The sequence below is a fragment of the Diadema antillarum genome, unplaced genomic scaffold (genome assembly GCF_040938485.1).
Source record: "Diadema antillarum isolate AM-2024a unplaced genomic scaffold, OU_Dant_1.0 seq00000225_RagTag, whole genome shotgun sequence".
NCBI classification, from domain to species: domain Eukaryota; kingdom Metazoa; phylum Echinodermata; class Echinoidea; order Diadematoida; family Diadematidae; genus Diadema; species Diadema antillarum.
Genome location: NW_027271277.1, coordinates 380,788 through 405,675, shown reverse-complemented (window position 1 = coordinate 405,675; position 24,888 = coordinate 380,788). Strand labels below are relative to the sequence as shown.

The following is a 24,888-nucleotide window of genomic DNA, read 5'->3' as shown; positions in this document are numbered from 1 at the left end:
TTTGATTGTTGAGTATCCTCAGATGTGATTAGCAACTTAATGTTAGGTCCGTAATGTTATGCTGGCGTTTGATTGGCCAGGATCATTGATTCTTAACAACAACATTGATATGAAAATCCTTCACTGACAAAGGTAGGTTAACGGTCCGAAAGTCCAAGTCGCCCTAATTACATGTAATTGTATTCCTGATCCATAGAAAGTTATAATTGGTGATAGACCCAGTGGAACATGAAACTGAGTGAACTACAGTTCAGTGTCATTTGATATACAGGTAATTCGCAGTCATTATATACAGTGGACTCCTGTTATAATGAAACCGTCGGGACCTTTCGTTATATCCAAATTTCTTTATAACCGAACAAATAAACAATGAAAATACATAAGGCAAGTGATGTTGTGGTCTGAATTCTTACTTCGTCATAACCGGAATTTCGTTTTAACCGTGTTTGTTATATCGGGAGTACACTGTATCAGAGCAAAGAAGTGTTGTAGTCGGTACACCATGCTCCATTCAGCCATATCAAGTGAGAACGAGGAAAATGTGTCATATTTATGGCAAATCAACTGCATTTGACATAAACCTGCTAGATTTCATGGAGACAAGCCAGATGATATCATATAACTACAGTACACATATACACATCGTACACTTATTTGAGAGGTAGTGAGAGAGAATTTGTGCACATGGACTCACTGGCACAAAAAGGGCTAATTAATTGCGGATCCAGAGGGGGGTGCAACCGGCGCACGCCCCCCCCCCCTTTATTTTTCGTTAAAAACAAAAGAAATAAGAAGAAAAAAAATGAAATGGAACCCGGAAGTGGCACCAGAAATATTAGTCACGCCCCCCCCCCCCTTTACAGAATTCCTGGATCCGCCCCTGCTAATCAGTGATCATAAATACAGTATGACGGTGACTGTTGTCCCATCTTGCTGCATGTTGTTTAGTTCACTTCATAGGATTTAGCTGCTTTCTTGTCATATCTTCACAACTACTGTGTGAACATTCACCATAGGAATAAGTACACATTTTGTACAATCACTTTTTCTGATAGTAGGTACAATAGTTATAGGTAATATTGTTCGAAATGACAATGATTATAGGTGACTCCTGTTACAAGTTGTATTACGAAGTCCTTGGGATGGGCATTTTTCTCTCTTTTATTGAATCTTTTTGTATATACATTTGTAGCTGATAAATAATGAAGTATTTAAAGATAATTACTCTATATAGAAAATATATTTTGGACCTTAATTTTTACGTCGTCGTAACGAGAGTTTAGATTCATAATGTAATCATGTTCGTCATAACAGGAGTGCACTGAACAACAAATGAAACTGATTTCATTATTAAAGGGACATTCCAGACGATTTTCATAATTTCACATCATGTACATAAATCGACAACTCCATGTATTGGTTTGTGGAATTCATTGTTGTTCTTGAGCAGAGAAACAATACTTTGAAAAATCTTAAACAATTTACACTGAACAAGGAATAACATATAGGAGGTTCACATATTTCAGAAATATAGCAGTGTAATTTCATTACAATACCGCTTGCTTGTGAGTTCACCTGTGGTATAATCTATGCATGCCTTCTTCTTTTGTTCTGCTTCCTTGAGCCCCAACTCGTGCATTCTTATGGTGACTCTGCCATGTCATCATACTTGCTCATTGCAACATGTTTTAAATTTTGAAAATATTCTTCTTCTTCATCCCAATTATCACAAATTCTGAAACTCTGTCCTCTTACCTCAGTATAACTAATTTATAGTTGTTCAAATGTAAAAATTTGAAAATCATCCGGAGGTCTCCTTTAACTACAATGTACTTTATTGGGGGTGTTGATGAATTTAATCTCGTTCAATCTCGTCTGACGATCACAATCTCATATGGTTTGGGAAAACGTCCCTGCACTCCCGTTTTCATCCTCAGAAGGGTCTCATCCCCCTGCGCTGGGTCCTTCTTGAGGGCGTACTTCTGTAGAAGCCATGTGAGGATCATGAAGATGATACTCCTCCCAACAACTTCTCCGAGGCAGTTCCTCTTTCCCGCTCCAAACGGCATGAAGTGGGTCGGGTTGTAGGTCACCTTGCCGTCAGCGTCCAAGAAGTTTTCTGAGATCAGCACGGCATGAAAGATTTAAGTTGATGACATAAAAGATGAAAGAGAACTGCACAACGCCCTTTGCAAAGACTTGTGTGTAATTCTGAAGAAGTTTTGTCTCTGCAAGCTCGAAGTGACGACTTTGTTTGTACTCAGTTTGCGACGGATGTACATGTATGAGTACAGTGTATTTTCTTTTTGAGAAATGCATAGGAAATCAAACACCTCTTTCTTGAGGTATTGGAAGAAACAGAAAGAATTGAAAATGACGTTTCTATTTCTGAGTAGCTAGCTTGGTCTTGAAGCTTTACCATTGTTGTAATGACAGTAATGAATGTTTGAAAGCTATACACAAATTGCGTTTGACTATGCTTTACAGTCATCGTTGCGAGAATCGTTTTAAATATCGCCGGAGAGTCATCAAAGAATAAGATGCAGTTGCAAGTACAATACAAAGAATTGTATTACATTTTTTTTTTCTGATTCACGTACACTCTAAAAAATGAAATAGTAAATCAACATTTTAAATGTCACTCTAACATTTTTGTAAACATTAATTTTACTAACGAAAATAATGCTGGATTTACCATTTCTGAAATGGTAGTTCAACATTTTGAGTGTATGACATATAACAATCTCAGTGTTAGATTTTTAAACAAAAGATTGGAGGAAAGAACATTTAAAATGTTGATATACCATTTCATTTTTAGAGTGTAATATTACATGCCGCTTGAAAAAGAAGAAGTATGAATTTAGCAGTGTGAAAAAAAGCATTGGAAGGAGAGAGAAAGATAGAAAGAACAAGAAACGAGAAGGTAGAATAAGATGGGACTGTTGAAAGAGGAACAGATGGAGGATAGCGACGAGGAATCAAAATGGAGGAAAGAAGGAAGAGAAGGAGTTGAACTTTGATGGAGAAAGAAACGACATCACATGAGAGCTATGATTCAGTACAGTTAGCATTAAAAGTTGTGAATGCCTGTAAACTTGCCTGGTCGGAATGTCTCCGGATCCTTCCATTGTTTTGGGTCGTAGTGCATGTCCCAGATATTGTAGACTACCATCGTTCCTTTAGGGATCGTATAACCACCTATACCCAGACACAATTAAAAAATGAAAATGTTTTAGCTGTCAAATTCTCCATGGTTTATACTGTAATTTGTGTTAAAGTTTTCCTTCTAGGATCAGAAACCACTTTATCGACTAAATGACTCAAGGAAGTTATTCAATGAAAGATGATTTTGTATGGCCACAGTGCTACAAAGGTGTGTTCACAAAGGGATTTGAGGTTCCATGACACAATTTATATAAGGACCTGTACAACAATCTTGGTTACAATTATTGCGCAACAGAATGATAATAAAAACCATGCAAACTAGCTACTGGGTCTAAATGAAGAATAGAAACAAAAAACATCTTTCGTAATGACTCAGAATGTGTGGGAAAAAAGATAGTTCCTCTATCTTCAACATCAAATCAGTAGTGGTGGGAACACAACAATGATAATGTACCCTATAACTTATACTTTCCCATATAATTCCGCGTTTCTAACGCAGACTCAAAAGCTTGGATGAATCTGGATGAATGTACATTTTGATTTTCAAATACTCGTCATGTACATTGTAACAGGAAAAAAGACTTGAAATTTGTGGCGCAAGGACCCTTTGAACTGAAAAGAGGAAATATGGTGACTTTGGATCGAGAGAAATATACCAGCAAGTGTTAAGCCTTTCTGAGCCAGTAAGTCTAATGTGCACATCCGGGTGCACATACACAAGTCACACAAATGCCCCTGGAAATTAATGTATAGCATACAGCGGGTTAAACCCTTGAATGCTTTAAGGCACGTACGGAATGTTGTGGTTCTGGTCGTAGCGTGCGGTAGGCCAAGTGGCGCGACGGACGTGTAGCGGAACAACTCGAGTATCGACGCCTCGGTGTACGGCAGGTGGTTTCGGTCATTAAGAGTCGGGAGACGGTCGCGGCCGATCACCTGGTCGATTTCCGTTTGAATCTTCGCTTGGACGTCGGGATATTCCGCAAAGATGGCTAGTGCCCATAGCAACGTGTCACGTGATGTCATGATGCCCGCTGTAAGGAGAAAAGATTCCCCAATTTTCTTAGTTTCTCAAATTGCCTCTATGCAGAAAATAGTAACATTAATTCGTCTTTTGAAATTGTATACACGAATTTGTAAACATGCTGTCTTAGATTCGCTCGTTTTGTGCCTATAACATAAATCGTTCTTAAAATCAGAAATAGACTTCGATATGATTTTGATGGTACAACGTGTCAGTATTATCTGACAACATACAGTTCTTGAGTCTTTTGCGCATCAGGTGATTACAATTTAATTAGCAATCATAATTTATTCAAGATTCACAGAGAGACACCGTTTCGGTAGCTGTTCACTTTTTATCTCCTGTCTTTAATTTTCTTTGTCTTTGCCTCTTTCTCTGTCTTTCTCTCTTTTTTTTTCTCCTTCCCTCTTTCATTTTCATTAAAATCACTTCAAATTTCTGACGCAGAAAATATAACACTATACCCCGCAAGTTTTAGAATTCTTGTCTTAGTTTCCAGTATTAATCGATTCACAGCTTCTAATTACGTCGTTATAACAGGACGAAAATACAGTATAACATTACCCCGCAAGTTATAGAATTCTTGTCTTAGTGTTGAGTATTACTCGATTCACAGCTTCTAATTACGTCGTTATAACAGGAAACGGCAATATCAGCGCCATGAAATGTGACGAAGTCTTGATAACTCAGTGAAGCATCTCTCAAGCGTTTGCTAAAATCTAATTCTTACAATGTTCCAACTCAAACTGAAATTGTACATTCATCACCTCCGAAAATATTCCTGATCGTTTGAACGAGGTGGACGTCGGTGAGGCTGTCGAGTTTGTCGCTTTCGTTGTCCATGGCTTTCTTTTGAGCCTCCAGCATCAAGTCGATGACATCGTTTATCTTTTCTGAGAGAAGTTTTAAGTATATAGGATGATGACCATTTTTCCAGAGGTTCATTAATCCGAAAATGGAGGAAGGCTTGTTATTCCAAAACTAGAAAATTCCCTATAATACCTGGATGTTCGTGATCAGAAATAAGGTTCGTTAATCCGAACATGTGTGGTGTTATTTCGAATTCGTTTGTCCGATAATGAAATTAGTTTCGTTATTCCGAGAATTCGTTGATCCGAAAATAAAATGCGGGTCGTTACTCCAAAGGTTTGTTCCTCCAAAATTGAAAAAGGTTCGTTATTCGGAAAGTTCGTTCGTCAGAAAACGAAATAAGGTTCGCTATAATCCGAAGGTTTGTTCATCAAAAACGAAAAAGGTTCGTAAGTCAGAGAACGAAAATAAGGTTTGTTATGATATTCCATAGGTTCGTTAAATCCGAAAATAAAAGGTTAAAGGTTGTAAGATGCGTTGAATACATAGAATCTTCGGAATTGCGAACCTTTGGAATTACAAACATTTCCCTTTCTCTGATTAACGAACCTTTGGAATAACAAACCTTCCTATAATCACGAATTGCAGTCAGTACAGTGCAATAAGCTTTTGTATAATCGCCTGCTGTGTTTCCCTCTATTACGTCTGCTTTATTGTGGTCACATCGGACTAATGTAAATTGACTTTGATAAAATGTTATGAGCTTCTGAATTCCATCGAGGATAGCTAATCAACTAGAGAATGTCATAAAATACATACAACCTGTCATTGTTTGACAGAAGCAAACTAAGCTATAGGACAAGGTATAATCTTACGATATGCAACTATATTTCCCATACAATGTACTTATACTTTGCCCCAGAAAATGTCGAGATCGAGTGCTGTGACACCATTATATGTTTCAAGCCTATATAGGTGTTGAAAGGAGAGTTGATACTATACTTGGCGGTTTCAAACTCATCAGCGCGCACGGTTCTTTGTTGTTTTCTGCAGAGGTTGAGCACCCACTGGTTATAGACGAAATGAATTCAACAATAATAAACGCAGTGTCATGTTTGTTCGTTTGTTTGTTCATTTTCCATCTGAGAAGATGGCTGGATAGCCCATATTCAGCTACGTTAAGCTGGTCTTCAATGGGGTCCAGTTGGATTTGTCGAGGTGGGACCACTTCACCGGGTTAAACATCATGTGATGACAACATTCACAGTACATAATATGATTCAAACCTTCCAACATAAATCATTATTCATAGAAGAGTACAGTTATGGGCATTGTAACACCAGCGCACGCCGGAAATACTCGCCTGGGTCGAAGGATTTCTTCCGGCGGTCGAAGTGCGGCAGGATGACGTCATTCAGCTTGTCGGAGAACTTGCGGATCACACGAGGCCCTGTGGTTGGGAAGGCCTTGGCCAAGGGAAAGAAGTCTGCTACAAGCCCCATACCAATTTCATCCGTAGCCTCGTCCCACGTCTTCTTGTAGGCCAGAAGACCTGGGTCGTCGAGGTTGTAACTGTCGGAATTGAACGCGAACAGTTTAATAGGAAGTTGAAAAGGAGAGATTTGTTAGTCTCGTATTACAGAAGTACATCAATAAATCCATAGAAAGGAAATCAAAACGCACACACAAAAGCAACTGCCTGAAAGATTCCATCCTATGCCTACTCATACACCCACACACACACACACACACACACACACACATTACAAAAAAAAATACGAAAGATAAAGACTCATACCATATGGACCTTCAATGCATAGGTCTGTTGATTGTCTATACCTAAATCTATCACAAACCTCCGAAGAACGACGTATTGACGAACATAATTCAAGGTATACGAGCATGGTGTAATCAAGGAGTACTCCATGATTGATGGTACACTGTATTTGTCCGAGTGTTGGAATTAATTTTTGCATTGTTCATATACAACGCCATCAGGATACAACGTTCAACACAAAGAGATTTTCCCCAGCGCATCTCTTTGGTTAAACATCAATGACAGTGACATGAAGGAGAAGAAGAAGAACAAAATGTTTGGAGCAATCTACCAATAGCGTGACCCCTCATCGATGTTGATGATTGTATCCCGCCCAAGTTTCGCGCTACACTGTATATTCTTATAATTATGCAGAAAACCTATGAGCAATTTGCATTAACCACCATCAATGTTGAAATACTGATTAAACAAAGGAAGAAAAGAAGGAAGGAAAGTGACAAGAAGGGAACGTGATGGAGGAACAGGAGAAGAAGGATGCGGATGAAGGAGATGATGATGATGAGGAGGAGAAAGGCGCACATGGAGGAAAAGACTTACTTGACACCGTAGCACATCATGCTGAAGATGTTGTACAACGTCAGAGTGATCAATAAAGTCGGGTCCATGGGTTTCCCGCCTTTTCCTTCAAGGTATTCTTCCATCTTGACAAAAGATGGCGATACGAGCCTCTCCAGGTTGCTGCCTGTAGCAAAATGCCTGACCAAGAGATTAGAGCGGGAAATCCGTTTCCATCGAACTTCGATACGATATCGATGACTACATCAATAGCAATAATCCTCTAAGTAACTCTTTTTCTTGGTGAAGGATTTCTGATATATAAATACTATGTAGATATAAGGACTGCATGGTTGAAATAGGCAGGTGGTCGTTACAGACAAGTGGGGATGAGAGCAGGCTTGACTGTGATGGATGCGACAGACTAAGATACAACAAAGTGAATTGACTGCTTATAACTGTATAAACACAATGTAATGAACCCTTAGCTAAGTGACAATCAAGATATTATACAGCGGTATTTTTTTACGTATAATATTTATGTTGTCTCTAATTTGGCATGTGGTTATTTTGAACATACGGTTCAATCCATCCCCGGAAACAATTCGCTCTCGTGAAAAAAACAAAACAAAACAAAAACAAAACAAAACAAAAAATCACAAGGGATCGACCTTGTACTGAAAAACAAAATATGTTATGAGTTTTACCTGAGAGCGGTGAGACCCAATTTCCGATGTAACTTCCAGCTCTCCGAGTATGGACTGAACACGATGTCCCTATATCCGTCTGTTAGTAACTCCACTATTATGAAGTATCAAATAAGATAACATAGGTATTAATATCATCATACAGTTAGACGTTTTGAAGCGTCGCGTTTACGTGCAGACGGCACTCCCGTGTTACCTTTCACCATGGAGCTACAACACATGCAGTAGCTCCATGCTTTAACAATTCATTTTACATTATTATGCACAAAATGCCTGAATAGCAATAAAACCAAGAATTCATGTTTGAAATGCATATTTTTCCTTTCTTCCTCTATATTTCACAATATGCATGTGGTGAAAACATGGAAGGCTCGATTAACTACCCCCAAAGTATAAACACATATAGTCATTGCTGATCAATATCAATGTTTCATGATCATAATTAATAATCATGATTTAACAATGCAATCAATGATATTATAGAAATGTAATTATGAAGTGGTAGTATAGTAACAACAGTATAGTAGCAGTAAAGTGCCATTTGATGATGAGAATAAGAATGAAAATTTTCAATATAACGAATATTTCATAATGCTAATAATGATAGCATTTATGATCATAGCAGAAATTACAATTGTGATTATCATTTTTCTTATTGACTTCATTGTTTCTTTTATCATTATCTAATCAATAATCACAATCAATGCTTAATGGTGCCAAAAGCATCAGAATGTGATGAAATGTCTGCGCAAAAACAAAGAAAACAACATTAAATGTCACTGATATGATGGAGAATAAAAGTAAATTGACCATTATTCAGTGACAGCCTTTCGAAAAAAACATGAGCGCATGCAGTTGTCATGTATAAGACGATGATCTCTATACAAAAAGTAATGAAATATAATCAGAACCACTCACAACAGACAGTAATCATAATTCGTAACATTGAATGTACATAAAGATGAATTATTGATACAAGGTATGTCTCTTTCCCAGAAACGAAATTGAGAAATATTATGAATGCTATATAACTATTTGTAAATTTGTTTTATGTTACTCTTAAGCCTGTGTGATAACTCTGTCAAACATTAATCATTGTGATCAGTTGTGATACGCACTGGAGTAAAAATCCGGGCGATCGGCAAAGTCGATTGCTTGGGAAACGAGGGCTTCTCGTATGACGTCGTATCCATGAATGACCACGGCCCAGCGAGAACCGAGCTTGAAGCTACACACTTTGCCATACTGGCGGCCCCATCTGCGGAATACAATTTCTGGGCGGTCGTTGAATCCTAGAAAAAACAAACAGACAAAAACTGGATTAACATGTTTACTATAGAAATTGTTGTAATTGTCTGCACACCATTATTATCAAACCCGACAAACAGAAAAAAAAAATAAAAATCGGAGAACTTTCAACCTGTATATAGCAACAATCACTTTATTGACATGTAGTGGCGGATCCAGAGTGGGCGCAAGGGGCGCACGCCCCCCCCTTTATTTATAGTTAAAAGTAAAAGAAATAAAAAGAAAAAAATGAAACGAAACCCCGAAGTGGCACAAGAAATATTAGTTGCGCCCCCCCCCCCCCCCTTTACGGAATTCCTGGATCCGCCCCTGGACATGGTTGATAAAACTTGGAATATGAATCTAATAACTTGTTTCTAGGTCTTTGCGGCAAAATATCAGTAAATCTGATTACATTAGAGAATCAATCTCTGAAAATGATAGTTTAGGCCCGGTTGACAAAACTAAATACTCAAGTTTACGTATGAACGTTGTATGTTCTCGGGTCAGTTTGACCCTGTCAGGACGACCGTGTCAATATACTATTGACATCCAACAGCTGTCCAGAGTTACCAATGTTCATGATAGAGATTATGTGCGGCGAAAATCTATCGCGACGAGTGTTGACCGATCATAGGGATAGCCAATCCATTTGGGGAAACATAATATGTTTATATGAACTTTTTGAGATAATCGATACACCAGATTTGTACAGAAAGAAAGAATTCGTAGAGAAACAATAGGTGATATTACGCGATTTCACGCAGATCACCTAAGTGATAGACTTTACACATCCCATATATGCTGATATATGCCACAAATCCAACGAAATGCCACGTACGGCGAACTCAATTCATTCAAGTAACTTACCAAACACATTTCCCACAATAGGAAGTGGCGTGGGTCCAGGCGGGAAGCCTTTGCCGCGTCTGATATCGAGAAGTAGGAGGGTGATAATGACCGCGACTAACCCGACGGTCACCGTTGGCCAGTCGAGTTGTCTGAGTACGATACCAATGAAAGTTTCGGACATTGTGAGTCCGACTTCACACTCCAATGAAAACAATAAGGATAAAGATATGGTTGGTTTGCGCTGTGCAAGAGTTTTCGCCTAGCAAATATACTCGACACAAAGACTATAATTTGTCTCTATACTACACTCGCCTTATGCGTTTCACGAAATCAGTCACGTATGCGATAATAGTCGTTTGTTCATAGTTCGAAGGTTGCAAAACGTACTTAGTAGTTCGGGTTCATAAGTACAATAAGTATGTGATCCAAAGGGGCATCTTGATGATAACAGCAATTAAAAGCAAGTAAACATGGATTATTAAATGAATTGAGAAAATATTCAAACTTAACTCATTAAATGCATTGAATTTTTTAGGGGTAATTGGTTCTCTATAACTATAGTCGGACCATTAGATCTTTCCTGTGCGATATAGGATTGAAAGAAACATGGCGATGGCTGGATTTGGGGGATAGAAACTTAAATGGGGAAACAGTACAAGAGGGTGTGTGTGTGTGTGTGTGTGTGGGTGTTGTGTGTGTGTGTGTGTGTGTGTGTGTGTGAGTTGGTGTGTGTGTGTGTGTGTGTGTGTGCGTCTGTGTTTGCGAGTTTGCTCGGGTTAGGGAATGGCTAACTCTTCTCAAATGATTTTATTTACGGTTATGACCAATAAGTTGAAAAACTAAAGAACTTGAGCAGAAAAATGTTCGACTTAGACAATGCAGTAATGTAACGTAAATAAGTTAGGGGACTGCACGCATACACAATTTCTCTTTTTAGCAGCCCCTCAATTTTCATTTCCTTCAAGTCCTTAATGAAACAAGATGTATTTCTACTGATTATGTAACATTATGTTACAAGAATATAGCATCATTTTGACGTTTGTATACCCATGTATTGTTTTGAAATGAAAATAAAAAATGTATGAATGAATGAATTCATTGATTACTTAATGAAAAGTCGACCAATCCGTTTGTCTGATTCTACTCTCCATTGCTTTAGTGAAACTAAATATTGCTTGGAATGGTGTGACTGGATCTCTGTTTTCATTCTCACATGTGTACTTCATTGATCTGCAGAGAGCTCAGAAATTCACGTTCAACTCAGAGGAATCATCTACAGCTGTAACTTCATCACCTTGCAATAATATAGGTTTTCCCGGTCAATTTCATGTCAGTCCATTTCATAGAATGTTCATTCAATTTAGAAAAAACAAACAAACCTCGTTATCGCACAGTCTGTCTTTCAAAATTGCAACTTTTAGCATTTCAATCAATGAAATTTGCACAAGTGGTTTTCGAATTCGTAAACAGGGTATTCAAATTGAGCTGGTGTTCTACGTTCATTCAAAATCGACATCACTCGCCGAAAAAGGAAACTTGAGAGATATTCAATTTCGCGAATGGGCAGTCAAATTCCAAATATATTCATTCAAATTTACGTCATGTTATATCTTTTTTGAAAAGGTGAAAACACTTAAACGCGTATTTCTATGCGACTTTTTGTTTCATCCACATACTGTTAAGCAGTAAAAGTATCATACTTTTGACCCTGTATAATTCGAGTTACACCCTTTTCTTTCACGCGTGTCATTAGAGGCCTACATGTACCAGTACTACAGATTCACTCCATCTTCTTACAGTCATGACCGCACAAGTTAGATACAGACGTATATCTCAAGACAACAGAAAAAAATTATAGAAGAATTTAAAGATCATAACCTTCCTAGAGCCGGTCGACGCACTCGGAATAAAGCGCTCAACGGCCAGATAAGTTGTGGCCACATACATTATCTTCGGACTGGGAGACTCAACAAGCACATTTAAAAAAAAAAATCTTTAAAGTAAATAGGAAAATATGAAACGTTATGATGCTTACAAACAATAACTATGATGAAAGAAAAAAATGTCTGCTAAATTGACTGCAGAACATGTGAAATCGCATGCCCAAAAATGAATTTGAATGAACGAGCGCAGCATATACGTGATCACGTGGCTATATCATTCTAAATTGAATGAACGAATAGTGAAATGGTGCTTGACTTATGGATTTCAGTTGAAAAATGGTGTTTATTAGAATGAGTTTAACGGTAATATGAATGCTCCAAAATGAATTTGAATGAATTAAGAGATCATAAAATTGAAATTAAGTATTTGAACAACTTACTTCCAAACATTTTTCACGATTTCTTTAAACATAATTATACCGTTCATTCATATCCCACTCGTTATTCGCAAAATTTTCATTTAGTAAATCCCAGACTATTAATTGCACAAAAATCTATAAGACATAATGGACCAAATCTTTGGAATACACTCCCAGATTATGTTAAATCATATAAAACTTTATATGCTTTCAAGGCTAGATTGAAAACTACATTACTGTCAGATTACAATCTATGAATATAGCATTTGAATATATATTTTGTTTTGTTTGATCACATTTCTTTTCCTGTAAATTGGATTTAAAATTACAATAAACATACGCAATGTTTCTGTGTCTATCTTTTCATTTCATTCCCATTATCTTCAGCATCACCACCATCACTTTCATCTTCATTATCACATTTTTCCTCATTACCTTGTCAACATCATCATACATCATCATCATCATCATCATCATCATCATCATCATCATCATCATCATATTTCACGTTACTCTTATTCGTATCTATGCACTAGGAACATAAAAAATATAATGTATTTACAGTGTTTTATATTTTGTAGTATTTCTCCATTCCGCAAACAATATAATTTGTGTGTGTGTGTATTATGTAGATAGGTCCCTGGGCTGCCACGTGCTCAAGCTTTTGCTTATAGTTGCAGTCCTTCTTCCGCATAATTTCTCAGATAATTATTTGGAAAATTGGTAATACGATTTATATTTTGTTAATGAAATTAATTTACACATCGATTTTCCTTCTTTGAATCATGTACTTGTAATCTGCTTACTGATATTCCATGTGACATTACTGAAAATAATCTTGATTTATGTATGAAATTGTGTTGGAAGAAAAATAAATCAAACAAACAAACAAACAAATACTGAGTATGTCAGTTGGGGGTTTCCAGACTTCTATAATGAGAGGTCATTCCACAGTTCAGGAGTTGCAGAGGCACGAATGCTCGGTCTCCTAATGTTACTTTTGTTTTGAATGTTGGACGAACATATCAGTCTAGATTCTGGACTTTTTGACGGTTGTTTCTTTGTTTGTTTGTTTTTTCGTTGCAACTACAGTGCAAGTCACTGAGTGCATCGAAATGTGTTGCGGCACGGATCAAACCTTCGTCCGTCCGAGGACATCTGAGACAAATTAAGAATTCTTTGGAGCACGCCCTCATGCGATTTGATGCAGAGAGAAAGCGAGGGGTAGGAGAGGGAGAGAAAGGGGAGGGGAGGGGTATGGAAAAAAAAAGCTAGATAATTCCAACTTTGCACTGAGTCAGCTCTGATACTGTATTGTATGTAAAGGAAATCAAACAATGTCATGTCCGAAGCAATGTTCCTTTGTACTACATCACGAATGAACGTCAAAACACGGGACATGATATCATTTGACCTGTTACCCAATGATTTGAGTGATTGTTTACTTCACCTAGCGATCAGTCTTGACTCAAAGTTACGACCCTGCTTTTGAAGAATCAGTAAATCAGTTAATTGACCTATTGGTGTATGGAGGAGTGGTCGCATGGACTGAAAGAACAATGAATCGATTTGTTGATCGCCAATTGGCTATTCCATAGCTCATGAGCACGTTAAGTAAAAGTTCACATCTACAACAATGTCTCATTAAGTTTGCTGGAATCTTTTATTCCCTAATGTGGTGTCTCTTTTTCTTTCAGATTTCCAAAGTTCATACGCTCAGCACGAATGTTCAATAGTACAACATTTTAAAGCTGTGTATTTGAGGTTAGTTGTTGCCTCTTTGCATGTCATGAGTTATATGGGATGAAAATGATTTGATTATTTTCTTTTAAATTCTTAGCATCCTTTTGTGACTTTAAGTATACTACCCACACATGTACATGGGCACAGAATGATAATCACAAACCCATTTTTCATCTTTTCAAATTATTCTATTCAACACGCCAGAGTGCCAATGACATCACAGCTACAATTAGTTCAACAGGTGTGTGAATGCAGGACATAAAACACATGCGGCTTCATCAATTATACCTCTTACCTGCAACATTAGTGCAGCTATTAAGTTAATGAGACGGTAATTATTGAATCAATTAATCTTCGTCTCAGCAAAACGTTGTAGTTATTAATAACTCCGTCTTGAAAAATGATGGCAATACGTTTAGAGCCATTTGTTGTAGCATTTGGTTATTCAAATAAAGGAAGAAAATCAGCCAATCATATTTTTTCACGATGGCACGCATACGAAAAACAAAAAGCAAACCGATGCAATCATACTGTTAAGTTGGTAACATGGGTAATTCATGTTTGGGCGTAATTTGTATTAGAATTAAATTTTGCATCATATAAGGATTTCATTTGAAATGCGTGTTAACATCTATCTTTAACTAGTTATCTCTCAGTTAGGAGAAACACACTCACGAAAACCCACTGCGCAGCAGCAGTCCCTCGATTTTCGTTTGCTTTTCCCGAGGCATGCACAGTTTTCAACTGACATTACATTCACATTCGACAGTGTCCAGTGTAGGGCCTACATCTCTCGTATTATAGTTCTATTCCCTATATTTATACAATACTTGTGGTTAAAGGATAGGGAGGGGAGCAGACTACTTGATGTGTCCATCAATAATTTCAACTGGTTATTTTATATAGATAAATACTCATAGGAAGAATTTGTAATCATACCATTCAAATTTGCTTCCAATGTGCACATCATTGTAGAATGGAAGGTCAAGATTCGATATTTTGAACTGTACCAAAAGTTGAAACTAAAGCTGAAATTAAAGAAGGGCGTAAACTAGTAGGGTCAAAGCTAAGACCCACATCCGTCGCGTCTTGAAAAATAAAAACAGAACAAAAAACGGGAACACAACGTGTGAAAACATTCAAATGTTCCAACATTTCACAGGTGGTGTGTGTGATAGCAATACACAATTACCACTAATGGCCTCATAACTTAGCGCATTCGAGTTCAGTCATTACGTGGTAATTATACGTAAAACAGCAGCTTATATAGATATCTTGGAAATTAATGAGTAATTATAACTACACTTATCTCATAATCGCCTCCTGTCCACCGCGTGGGTTTTCAGTGAAAAGAATAAACTGTGAACAGAATTTACACTGGCTGACGTCACTAGCTGCGGCCAGAAAAGGCGCTACAGAGATTGTGAAGGGTATAAAAAGAAGATCCACTCCAGCCTTGGCTCAGAAGATATCCTGAGATTCAATACAGCTGCTGCTAACCCTTGGTTACGGTCATCATGAAATCTCCTGGACTTGTCATCGCAATCTTGAGTTGCATTGCAACGTGTAAGTTCTGCGATTCTGGAAGACCTTTTTCCTGTTTTTTTTTTCTTCCAAGTAGTTAAAAGTTACTAGCTCCCAACTAGTAGTTGTAAGTTGAGGAGGCACGGTTAGTTTGACGAGTAGGAAAATTAGACTTTAGAGACTGATTTCGATACTTTAACGAACAGTGTAAACTGAACACCAATCTTTTTACTACCGCACGAGTTGTTGTTGTTCATTTTCCATCTGTGAAGATGGCTGGATAGCCCATATTCAGCTACACTAAGCTGGTCTTCCATGGGGTCCAGTTGGATGTGGGGTGGGACCACTTCACCGGGTTAGACACCCTGCTCTTTGCGATGAATGAATGAAGCGGGATCTTTTACGTGCATGAGTTGTGACTCTCTCATACACGGGACCTCCATTTTATGTCCTATCCGAGGGACAGAGTGTTTTGCCTCTTGCTAGAGGGGACGGTATGTTTACACACAACATTGCTCAGTCCAGACTCGGGTTCGAACCCGGGCCGCGTGATCGTGAGGCAGACGCGCTACCGACTGAGCCAACTCACCGCCCGAGTGACAAAGATTTAAAGAAATTTACAAATTCATGCCTTTCTCATGAGACCATTTTTATCACTAAATTATTTTCTCAGTCTTGGAGGGCGGGAGTGATTTTACAACGGTATTTATATATAGGTATATATATATATATATATATATATATATATATATATATATGTATATATATACAGTTGCGGAGACCCGCGGAGTCTGCGCTGCTCGGCTGAACTTGCCTGGTCCAGGTTTGTGCCCCGTTGAGTTTGGCATTTTTGTTTTGTTTTGTTTGTTTGTTTGTGTGTGTGTTTGTTTGTTTTGGTTTTATTTGTTAGTTAGTTTGTTTGTTTGTTTTTTACTCTCCAAAAAAGAATCGAGTGAAAATATTCACTCTTAAAAGAGTGAATACAAAAAAGAGTGAATTCAGAGTGAAATTGGAGTGAATTTTGAGTGAAAATGTTCATTTTCACTCATTTTGGAGTGACCTCAGGGATCACTCGAAGATTTTGGAGTGATCCTTGACGTCACTCTAAAACGAGTGAAAATGAACATTTTCACTCAAAATTCACTCCAATTTCACTATAAATTCACTCTTTTTTTTAATTCACTCCTTTAAGAGTGAATATTTTTACTCGATTTTTTTTAGAGAGTAGTTTTAAACCGTGCCCTAATCTGGTCCCCCCATGGAGATATAATATCTCCATGGTCTCTCTATGGACACGACATAATAATTTTTGTTTTATCTGTCAGACTGTCGGAATATGTCAACAAATGGAAGAAATAAGTAGTTCTATGTAATGATTCCGATAGTGGATTTCGGCAGTGGATTTTGGCTAGTTGTAATGGTATTCAGCTAACTATAACCAAAATTAGAATTTCATTCATGACAAATCTTAGTGTCGATAACACCCAATGACTCCGCCCCCTAATGATATCGCTATTTATTATCATAATACGATACCAGAAAGTAGCATTCAATTCTCTCCTCATAGCGGTACAAAAGTGCATAATTTTATTGGATCATAATATAACTCATCAGTTTGTTTTTTTCTGAAATGACTTCCATTCAAGAAGAAGTTACACGTCAAAAAGTTATTTATGTCTTTTAGATGTAATGTCCCAAGGCTAACAACGCTTGTCTAGAACGTAGAGTGCCGTTGGTAGATGAGATATTCTCCTGTTTGTTTGGTTTCTTTTTTCCTCCTCCGTATTCTAGTCTCGTTCTTTCCAGACCTGGCTCCGGTGAATATGCAGCTATCAGACGCTATTCTTAAAGCGTCTTGTCAGGCTAGGCTACTCAACAACGCTCAATATTTCCTGTCCAGTCCCAGTACGGCGAGCCTCCAAGTTCTGTTACGGCATATTTCATTTCATTTCATTTCATTTCATGCTATTATATTTCATATTAAATGCTGTCACTTTTTTTTAGATTTAATTATTACTTTCCTCTTTTTCTTTCGTTCACCCCGTTTTCTTAAAAACTTTAATCTCATAAGTACCGGGACTGCCGTAGATTTTTTTTTGGGGGGGGACAGTTTAAAAATCTGACAGGGCTTCCACGGCAATGACGGCCTGTTACGTTTGTCAATACCGTCCCCCAACGCTGTCTCACGCCCTCCGTTTTGTTCACGGTGGCCGGAAACGTGACTGCCATGGCCGCCGGGATCTGGGGGTAAACACAGCATATTAGGGCCTTTTGGTCTTTGGACTGAATTTCATGGAGATTAATCAGTTTCATTTTAGATTACTTAGACTTATTGCCTTTGTTTGTTTGTCTATCTTTTGTTTCCCCTTTACCCAGCTTCATTAGGTTCAGTATGTTACGATGATTGGTGTTTCGAAACTTCCCGTGCATGTCATTGGCAAACACCCGACTCGCCCGATAATGTCGGCACCTCGTTCGAGTTGTACACCCGAAACAATGAAGACATTGGTGACGCCATTGACCACGAGAACGCAGCAACCATCACGGCGTCACATTTCCAGGCATACAGAGACACAAAGTTTTTGATCCATGGTTACACGGACAGCATGGGGGGAACATCGTGGATCGAGATGAAGAACACGCTTCTTCAAAACGTAGGAAAAAAAATTATCAATAATGAAGTTTGTTTTGTTGTTGTTGTGTAGTTGTAATTTTGTCAGTACGGTCAGATAGTTTGCAGAATGTCCTTCAAATATATTTAAGATTATTTCGCACTTTATAGTTCTTTGTACTTTATTATTGTATTTTGTTCGTTGAGACTTCACCCACAGTAGGCCAAAATAGACCGTGCATTGAAAAATTCCAGTACATCTCATTGGAATGTTCTTAAAAATTGTTGAAGAGAGTTAATTTCCTCACCTAAACATGGTATTTTGCGATATACAGGGTGGCCCAAAAAGAACGGAACGCCTAAGATCTTTAATTTCAGCAATATCATTGCAAATATGTCATCATGTTGCATACTATTAGAAAGGTCATTCTTTTTCCAATAGAATGACACCAACCTCTTTACTTTCAGTTAATGCGTTACGATTTTAGGCCCATTTTTGTCAACCCTTGCAATTTTCAAAATGTAATCATTTTGCACTCTCAGAGATACAGAAACCAGTGAGAATTCGGCTTACCGTTAGAACCAGTAGAGTTCGCAATGTGCGGAATGTGGGGCGGACAGTGTTATTGTCGTCAGGTCGTCTCATTCACAATGGTAACGGACAATGACAGTCACATTCCACACATTGTGAACGTTACTGGTTCTATGCCAAGCCGAATTCTCGCTGATTTCGGTATCTTTGAGAGTGCAAAATGATCACATTTTGAAAATTGCAAGGGTTGACAAAAATGGTCCTAAAACCATGATGCATTAACCAAAATTAAAGAACTTGGTGTCATTCTTTTGGAAAAAGAATGGCCTTTCCAATAGTATACAAAATAATGACTTTTCTATAGGAACAATATTGCTAAAATTAAAAATCTTAGGCGTTCCGTTCTTTTTGGGCCACCCTGTATACAGTATATCATATATATATGATAATCTATATATATTATGTATATATACACTTAGCAGAAAAAGAAAGTAAACGCTTTTTCAAGTTTAGATTTCTCATAGAATATTTGGCTGAAAGCTAATGTATTATATACCATATTGAAGGTAATTTAACTGGCTATCAACCTGGTATGTCAACAAAAAGGGAAACTTTACGCATGAGTGAACACATTGTTTTTCTCTTCCAGGGCACAAAAGTAAAAAATTACAAAATTGAACAAGTTGTCATTCATGCGTATGTGCTCTTCCATAGAGCAATAAGAACAAACAAAACATTTCACACAAAAAGAAACATGAATTAAGTTGCAAAAAAACCCTTGGATCTCTACGATATCTTTAAAGCCCAGAAGACCAATGAAGGCTAAAATAATGGAGGAAAATAAAGCACCTTATGTCACGCATCTACAAATGAAATAAGAGAAGAAGTAATAATTCATAAGAATGGTTAAAATTTGAGCTTTTTTTCAAATTAGGAAATTGTTAATTATGTTTGGTTTTTTGAATTGTCACATGGATTTTAAATCACCAGATTTAAAGAAATAAACAAAGAAATTCTGCTCATTTAATCATCTTTATGTTTGTTATACCTTTAATATGTCATTTGAAGTTTGACTTGACAGAAAATTCTTATTTTTCCCCTTTATTGTCCACTTTGTTTTTCTTAGAGGTCATAAAGAGATAAAGAGAACAAAAACTTATTTTCCCTATATCATTCATATCTCTCAGTGTGTTAAACTGGTCTTTTGTTGTCAATGTTATCTTGAAGGGCATTTGCAAATGAAAGAGAACATGTCAATTTTTGCAATTTTTTATTTTGTGCCTTGGAGGACAAAAACGAATGTGCTCACTCATGCGTAAAGTTTTCTTTGTAATTAACCCATTAGCGTAATAGAAATTACCATTAATATGGTATAACTTCTATGAAAAATATTACCTCAAAAAAGTGTTTACTTTTTTTTGATGAGTGTATATAATACATATTATATTCCTATGAAATAACACTATATTAAAGCTGATATGCTACAAACTAGCCCTATAATCATTACTTGTTAAAGACACTCGGTCGTGGCGAGTGGTTTGTGCGGCACGGAGACGAACGCAACACGCTGCCTCCCCCATTCTGTATCAAATGTAGTGACCCCCGAATGAGAATAGCGCTGGCTCAATGGGTCAGCGAAAATACGGTAGGCTACAAGAGAGCTCCCTGTGCTTATCTCCTAACCCAAAATGGCTGTCCCGAGAGCTTCCGAATGGACGCACACTCTCAGTGCGCATGCGCATAAAGAGAGGCCAAAAGAGCCACACGTCTTCTGGCCTCTCTCCTCCAATCACCGCAGCTCGCGGTGACAATATTTGTGTATGATGCGTACACACACACGCACACACACACACACACACACACACGCACGCCGCAGCGTCTTCTGGCCTCTCTCCTCCAATCACCGCAGCTCGCGGTGACAATGTTTGTGTATGATGCGTACACACGCACACACATACACTAAAACTTGTCTCAGTGGTAGCATTACACAAACTTCGGTCGTTCGGAGTTTACGTACCATTAGGGATGGCGATCGGCTGCCTTTAAGCACAGTGCACCCGAACAAAACACGTTAATATCTTTCTGGAGTTTGTCAGGCAAAGTAACGAGGATCGAGCCATAATGAGGTCACAACTCGTCGATAACCCCCCTCTATCATATAGGCCATAGATTTAATAGCTTCGTGATATCCCAAACTTGGCTGCCAATGTATGTAGAGTTCTGTTTGAGCCCTCCGCTGTTTGAACTGATTTCCAAACACCATGTCGCTCATACAAGACGGTGTTCTTCCAGAGCCTTATAACTTTAAGAGCAATAGACAATAACAACATCCAAACTGATTTTAATAATTATGTTTGCACATGATTCATCCATCTCTATGTTTGTCTTTGGCTCTTTAATTCCCATTATGGTCTATTGTCCTGTCCTGCTTCACTGTAATAACGACCAGTACGACGTAAATGTGGTGATGGTTGACTGGAACCCAGGTGCATCCCGCGGATATCCTCAAAGCAGGGCGAACACTCGAGTCGTTGGGCGAGAAGTGGCCGCGCTCATACAGGCATTCCACACGGTGAAACAAGCAGCCCTCAGCTCTATGCACATCATTGGCCACAGCCTCGGAGCCCACACGGGGGGCTACGCCGGGGAGGCGTGTGGCGGCGTGATTGGTCGAATTTCCGGTGAGATTTTTGGTTGTCTTTTTGTTTATTCGATTGCGTTTCTTTCTTTCTTTGATTGGTTTGCTTTTTGTGCGAAGAGTACTTGAATTTTCAGTTGCACTTTTCCTCCAATCCCTTAAATGCCGCATACATGTTTATACTCTCACAGGAGGATGTTTTCACGCAGTAAAGCCCGCCGCACACTACACGATTTTGCCCCGATTCACCGGTCTTAAGACCTTAAGACTAGAAGTGTGACGTCACAGTCTTGCCATTTTCTAGTCGTACGACTGGGTCTTAGCGCCAGTCGTAGAGATTTGACATGTTGAATTTCTACGACTGGTCGTAGGCTTTCAGCCATTCACAATGCAGTAAAATGCAAGCGCACGCAGTGCGCACTGCGCGCGCTTTACAGTCGGGTCGTATAGTGTGCGGTGTCCGGTCGTACGACTGGTCTTAAGACCCAGCTTGGCTTAAGACTTTACGACCAGTCTGATCGTGTAGTGTGGGTGGCCTTAACAGACATAACAGTCACGGTCTGTCCTATAAAATGGCATGGCAGTCCCAATATGTCTTATTTGAATCAGTCTAATGCAAAAACGGATAGCATGAACCATTTTGTCTGTAATTCTGTCTCGCATATTAGCATGAAAAGGACAAAGAAAGGACTGTCAATCCAAGCTTATTTCTATTATCTTTTTTTTTTAGCGTGGCATGGCAAGTATTGATTTATACTTTTCACGTTATTCAATCTTTTTCGGAATTTTCAACGTAATTTGTCACAATAGTGATTGTGTCTTAACATTTTTTAAAGCTTTTCCCTCTCTAAATCTTTTTTTTTTCAATCTGCCGTGATCTATAGGTATGGATCCAGCCGGTCCAGAGTTCGGTGGTGATTTGGAACCGGAGTGTCGACTGGATCCGACAGACGCCCTCTTCGTCGATGTGCTTCACACAGACGGTGACCTCATCGCACTTGGTGGCTTTGGACTCATGGACGAGGTAGGCCTGTTTGGTCTTAATCTAGGCCTCAGACACTCCAGCATTTAATATGTCCCTTCCATCCAAGTGTACTGACCGCTATTGATGAATTTTGGTCTGTACATAGCCAAATCAATAGACTTCAAGAAAATATGCGTCATAAGATATTGTCATACATTTTTCTCTTATTATTGTTTTTTTTATTTTTTTTGGTGCTCCCTGTTATTCAAAACCCTTCCCAAAAAAGCCAAACAAAACAATACCCTGACCATCTCATACCGGTATTCCACCTGTGATATCATCTTGCTCTAACACTTGAGCTTAACAACAGCCATGCACAGTTATGTGCCTTACTATTCATTGCTGCGTAAAAAAGTAAGAAATATTTGCCTAAATAAAGAGCATGTGATGCTGGTAACCACTCAATCGACACGATAGCCAAATTGATCCGCATCTTTTTGTAAACAAGAGAAAATCAAAAGCCTTCGTCCCTGGTGTCCAAATCAATGTATCCCTTGGATGACGAGCCAGCCGCAGTACATTATGCCATGGAGTCATTGGCGTTATACGTTGTCCTCGCGGTATTATGTTTGCGGGGGTTTTACCGAGCAAAATTCTAGCCAGTTTCGTGATGATGATGATGATGATGATCTTTTTTTTTTTTTGAAAGTGTAGCGGGAGAAAGTATATGATCATTCTCGCGTCAGCCCTCTCCGAAATCATATGGTTTCAAGCAAGACCATAAATTTTGGAGAGTCCCTTTTTGTGCACTCTGAAAACTGCATTTATCATTAAATGCATTTTCTACAAATCTGTATAGGTATTTTCGCTTGAAATGACATCTTTATGTTTTAGCAGTACCTGCCATATAGATTTGCCTTTTACATTGCCATTAATGCTGTATAAAATAATGCAGTTGCAAACTTTATGATGACTACCCCGCGTACTGATTCGTTCAAATTTGTGGGAATGTCTTGGTGGTCAATAATATTGTAGACTTCTATTGTTTTTCTCGATGTTGACCATTATAGGTTGCAAACGTAACACTCTTAATACACGCATCCGAGTCATATTTCTCGAGTGTGGCTTAGGTTCTTATCAGCAGTGTGTCGTGGAAATATCTAGCTGCTTATCGTTTTGGTTACAGCGCCCTCGGTGTTCTAACACGTTCAACCTGAGATGAAAAAAAAAACACCAACGTTGTTGTTCTTGGTTTAAAGAAGAAAGAGAAAGAAAGAAATAATTGGGGCCCCATACCCCAACAAATAATTTGCCCCAGACAATACTAATGTAAAACAAATAATTTGCCCCAGACAATACTAATGTAAAACAAATAAATCTTATCGATATTAAACAGAAATATTAAGTAACCACAATGTCTCCTCAAGGGAGCTCATACAGTGTCCACGAGGGAGCTCATATATGTATATATATATTATAAATGTCCAGATTTTCTATTCTACAATAAACTGTTAACTATATAAGAAATCAACTCTGTTTGGGAACTACTTGCATTGCCCGTCAACAAACATGTCTCGTTTTGATTTTATATTTCTTTTTTCTTCAGAAATGTTGCTGATTCTTTTTTATTTTTATTTTTAAAGAGAATGTTAATTCAAATTCAATTCAACTCAATAATGGGTAGATTTGTTAAAAGGGGAAAATGAAGACAAGAAGAGAAAAGTATAGGGGTATTTGTATCATTTTGATCATACTCACCTTTGTGGTTGTGCCGTTTATCTGCCATTTTAGCTCGGCCATCAGGATTTCTACCCCAATGGAGGAAAGGACATGCCGGGTTGCTCGGTCTTTTCGGCAACATGTGATCACAGTCGAGCTGTGGAATATTACATCGAGAGCATTTCGAACACGTGCTCATTCACGGCCAAAGAGAGAGCCGCGACTTGGGAAGACATCGACGACGGTTTGGCTGTGGCTTGCACGAGCTCCGACTGCCCACAAATGGGCTACAGGGCCGACAAATCCAAGGGTGAGGGCGCCTTCTATCTCACCACGAACGGAGATGAACCCTATTGCCAGGGATAAGGAGAATATTAATGATCGATTGAAAATAATCTACGCATTCCATTACACCGACAGAGTGAAACTGAAAAGAAAAGTAATGCATGCAGAGTAGTATAGAGATCCCTCCGATGCAAAATGTTAGACAACGTCAAATTGACCAATCAGACGATAAGGGCATAATATATCATTTGCAGATGAAACAAAAGCCCAGCATTAGTGTTTCAAAATAGTTCTAAAATTTGAGTTAGGGATAGAAACAACCAATGTAAAAATTTGAACCAGTATAATCGATGATAAGTATTGTTAAATATACAAAATGTGAACAATAGTTAT

The 24,888-nt window shown here is 38.2% G+C and overlaps 2 protein-coding genes across 2 annotated transcripts; one reads left to right on the top strand and one right to left on the bottom strand.

Moving 5' to 3' along the window:
- Positions 1–1,865: 1,865 nt before the first annotated feature.
- LOC139729201 (cytochrome P450 1A5-like) lies at positions 1,866–10,358 on the bottom strand. Its single transcript, XM_071640130.1, has 9 exons — positions 10,196–10,358; positions 9,157–9,330; positions 8,039–8,132; positions 7,374–7,532; positions 6,363–6,571; positions 4,957–5,082; positions 3,960–4,199; positions 3,100–3,198; positions 1,866–2,119 (listed from the first exon to the last, which is right to left on the bottom strand). The coding sequence occupies exons 1-9, from the start codon at positions 10,356–10,358 to the stop codon at positions 1,866–1,868; spliced, it is 1,518 nt and encodes a 505-aa protein (XP_071496231.1).
- Positions 10,359–14,768: 4,410 nt separating this feature from the next.
- LOC139729200 (pancreatic lipase-related protein 2-like) lies at positions 14,769–24,576 on the top strand. The gene is made up of 5 exons (XM_071640129.1): positions 14,769–14,772; positions 18,123–18,400; positions 21,339–21,570; positions 22,412–22,551; positions 24,283–24,576. Exons 1-5 carry the CDS (start codon positions 14,769–14,771, stop codon positions 24,574–24,576), a joined length of 948 nt encoding a protein of 315 aa, XP_071496230.1.
- The last annotated feature ends 312 nt before the right edge of the window (positions 24,577–24,888 follow it).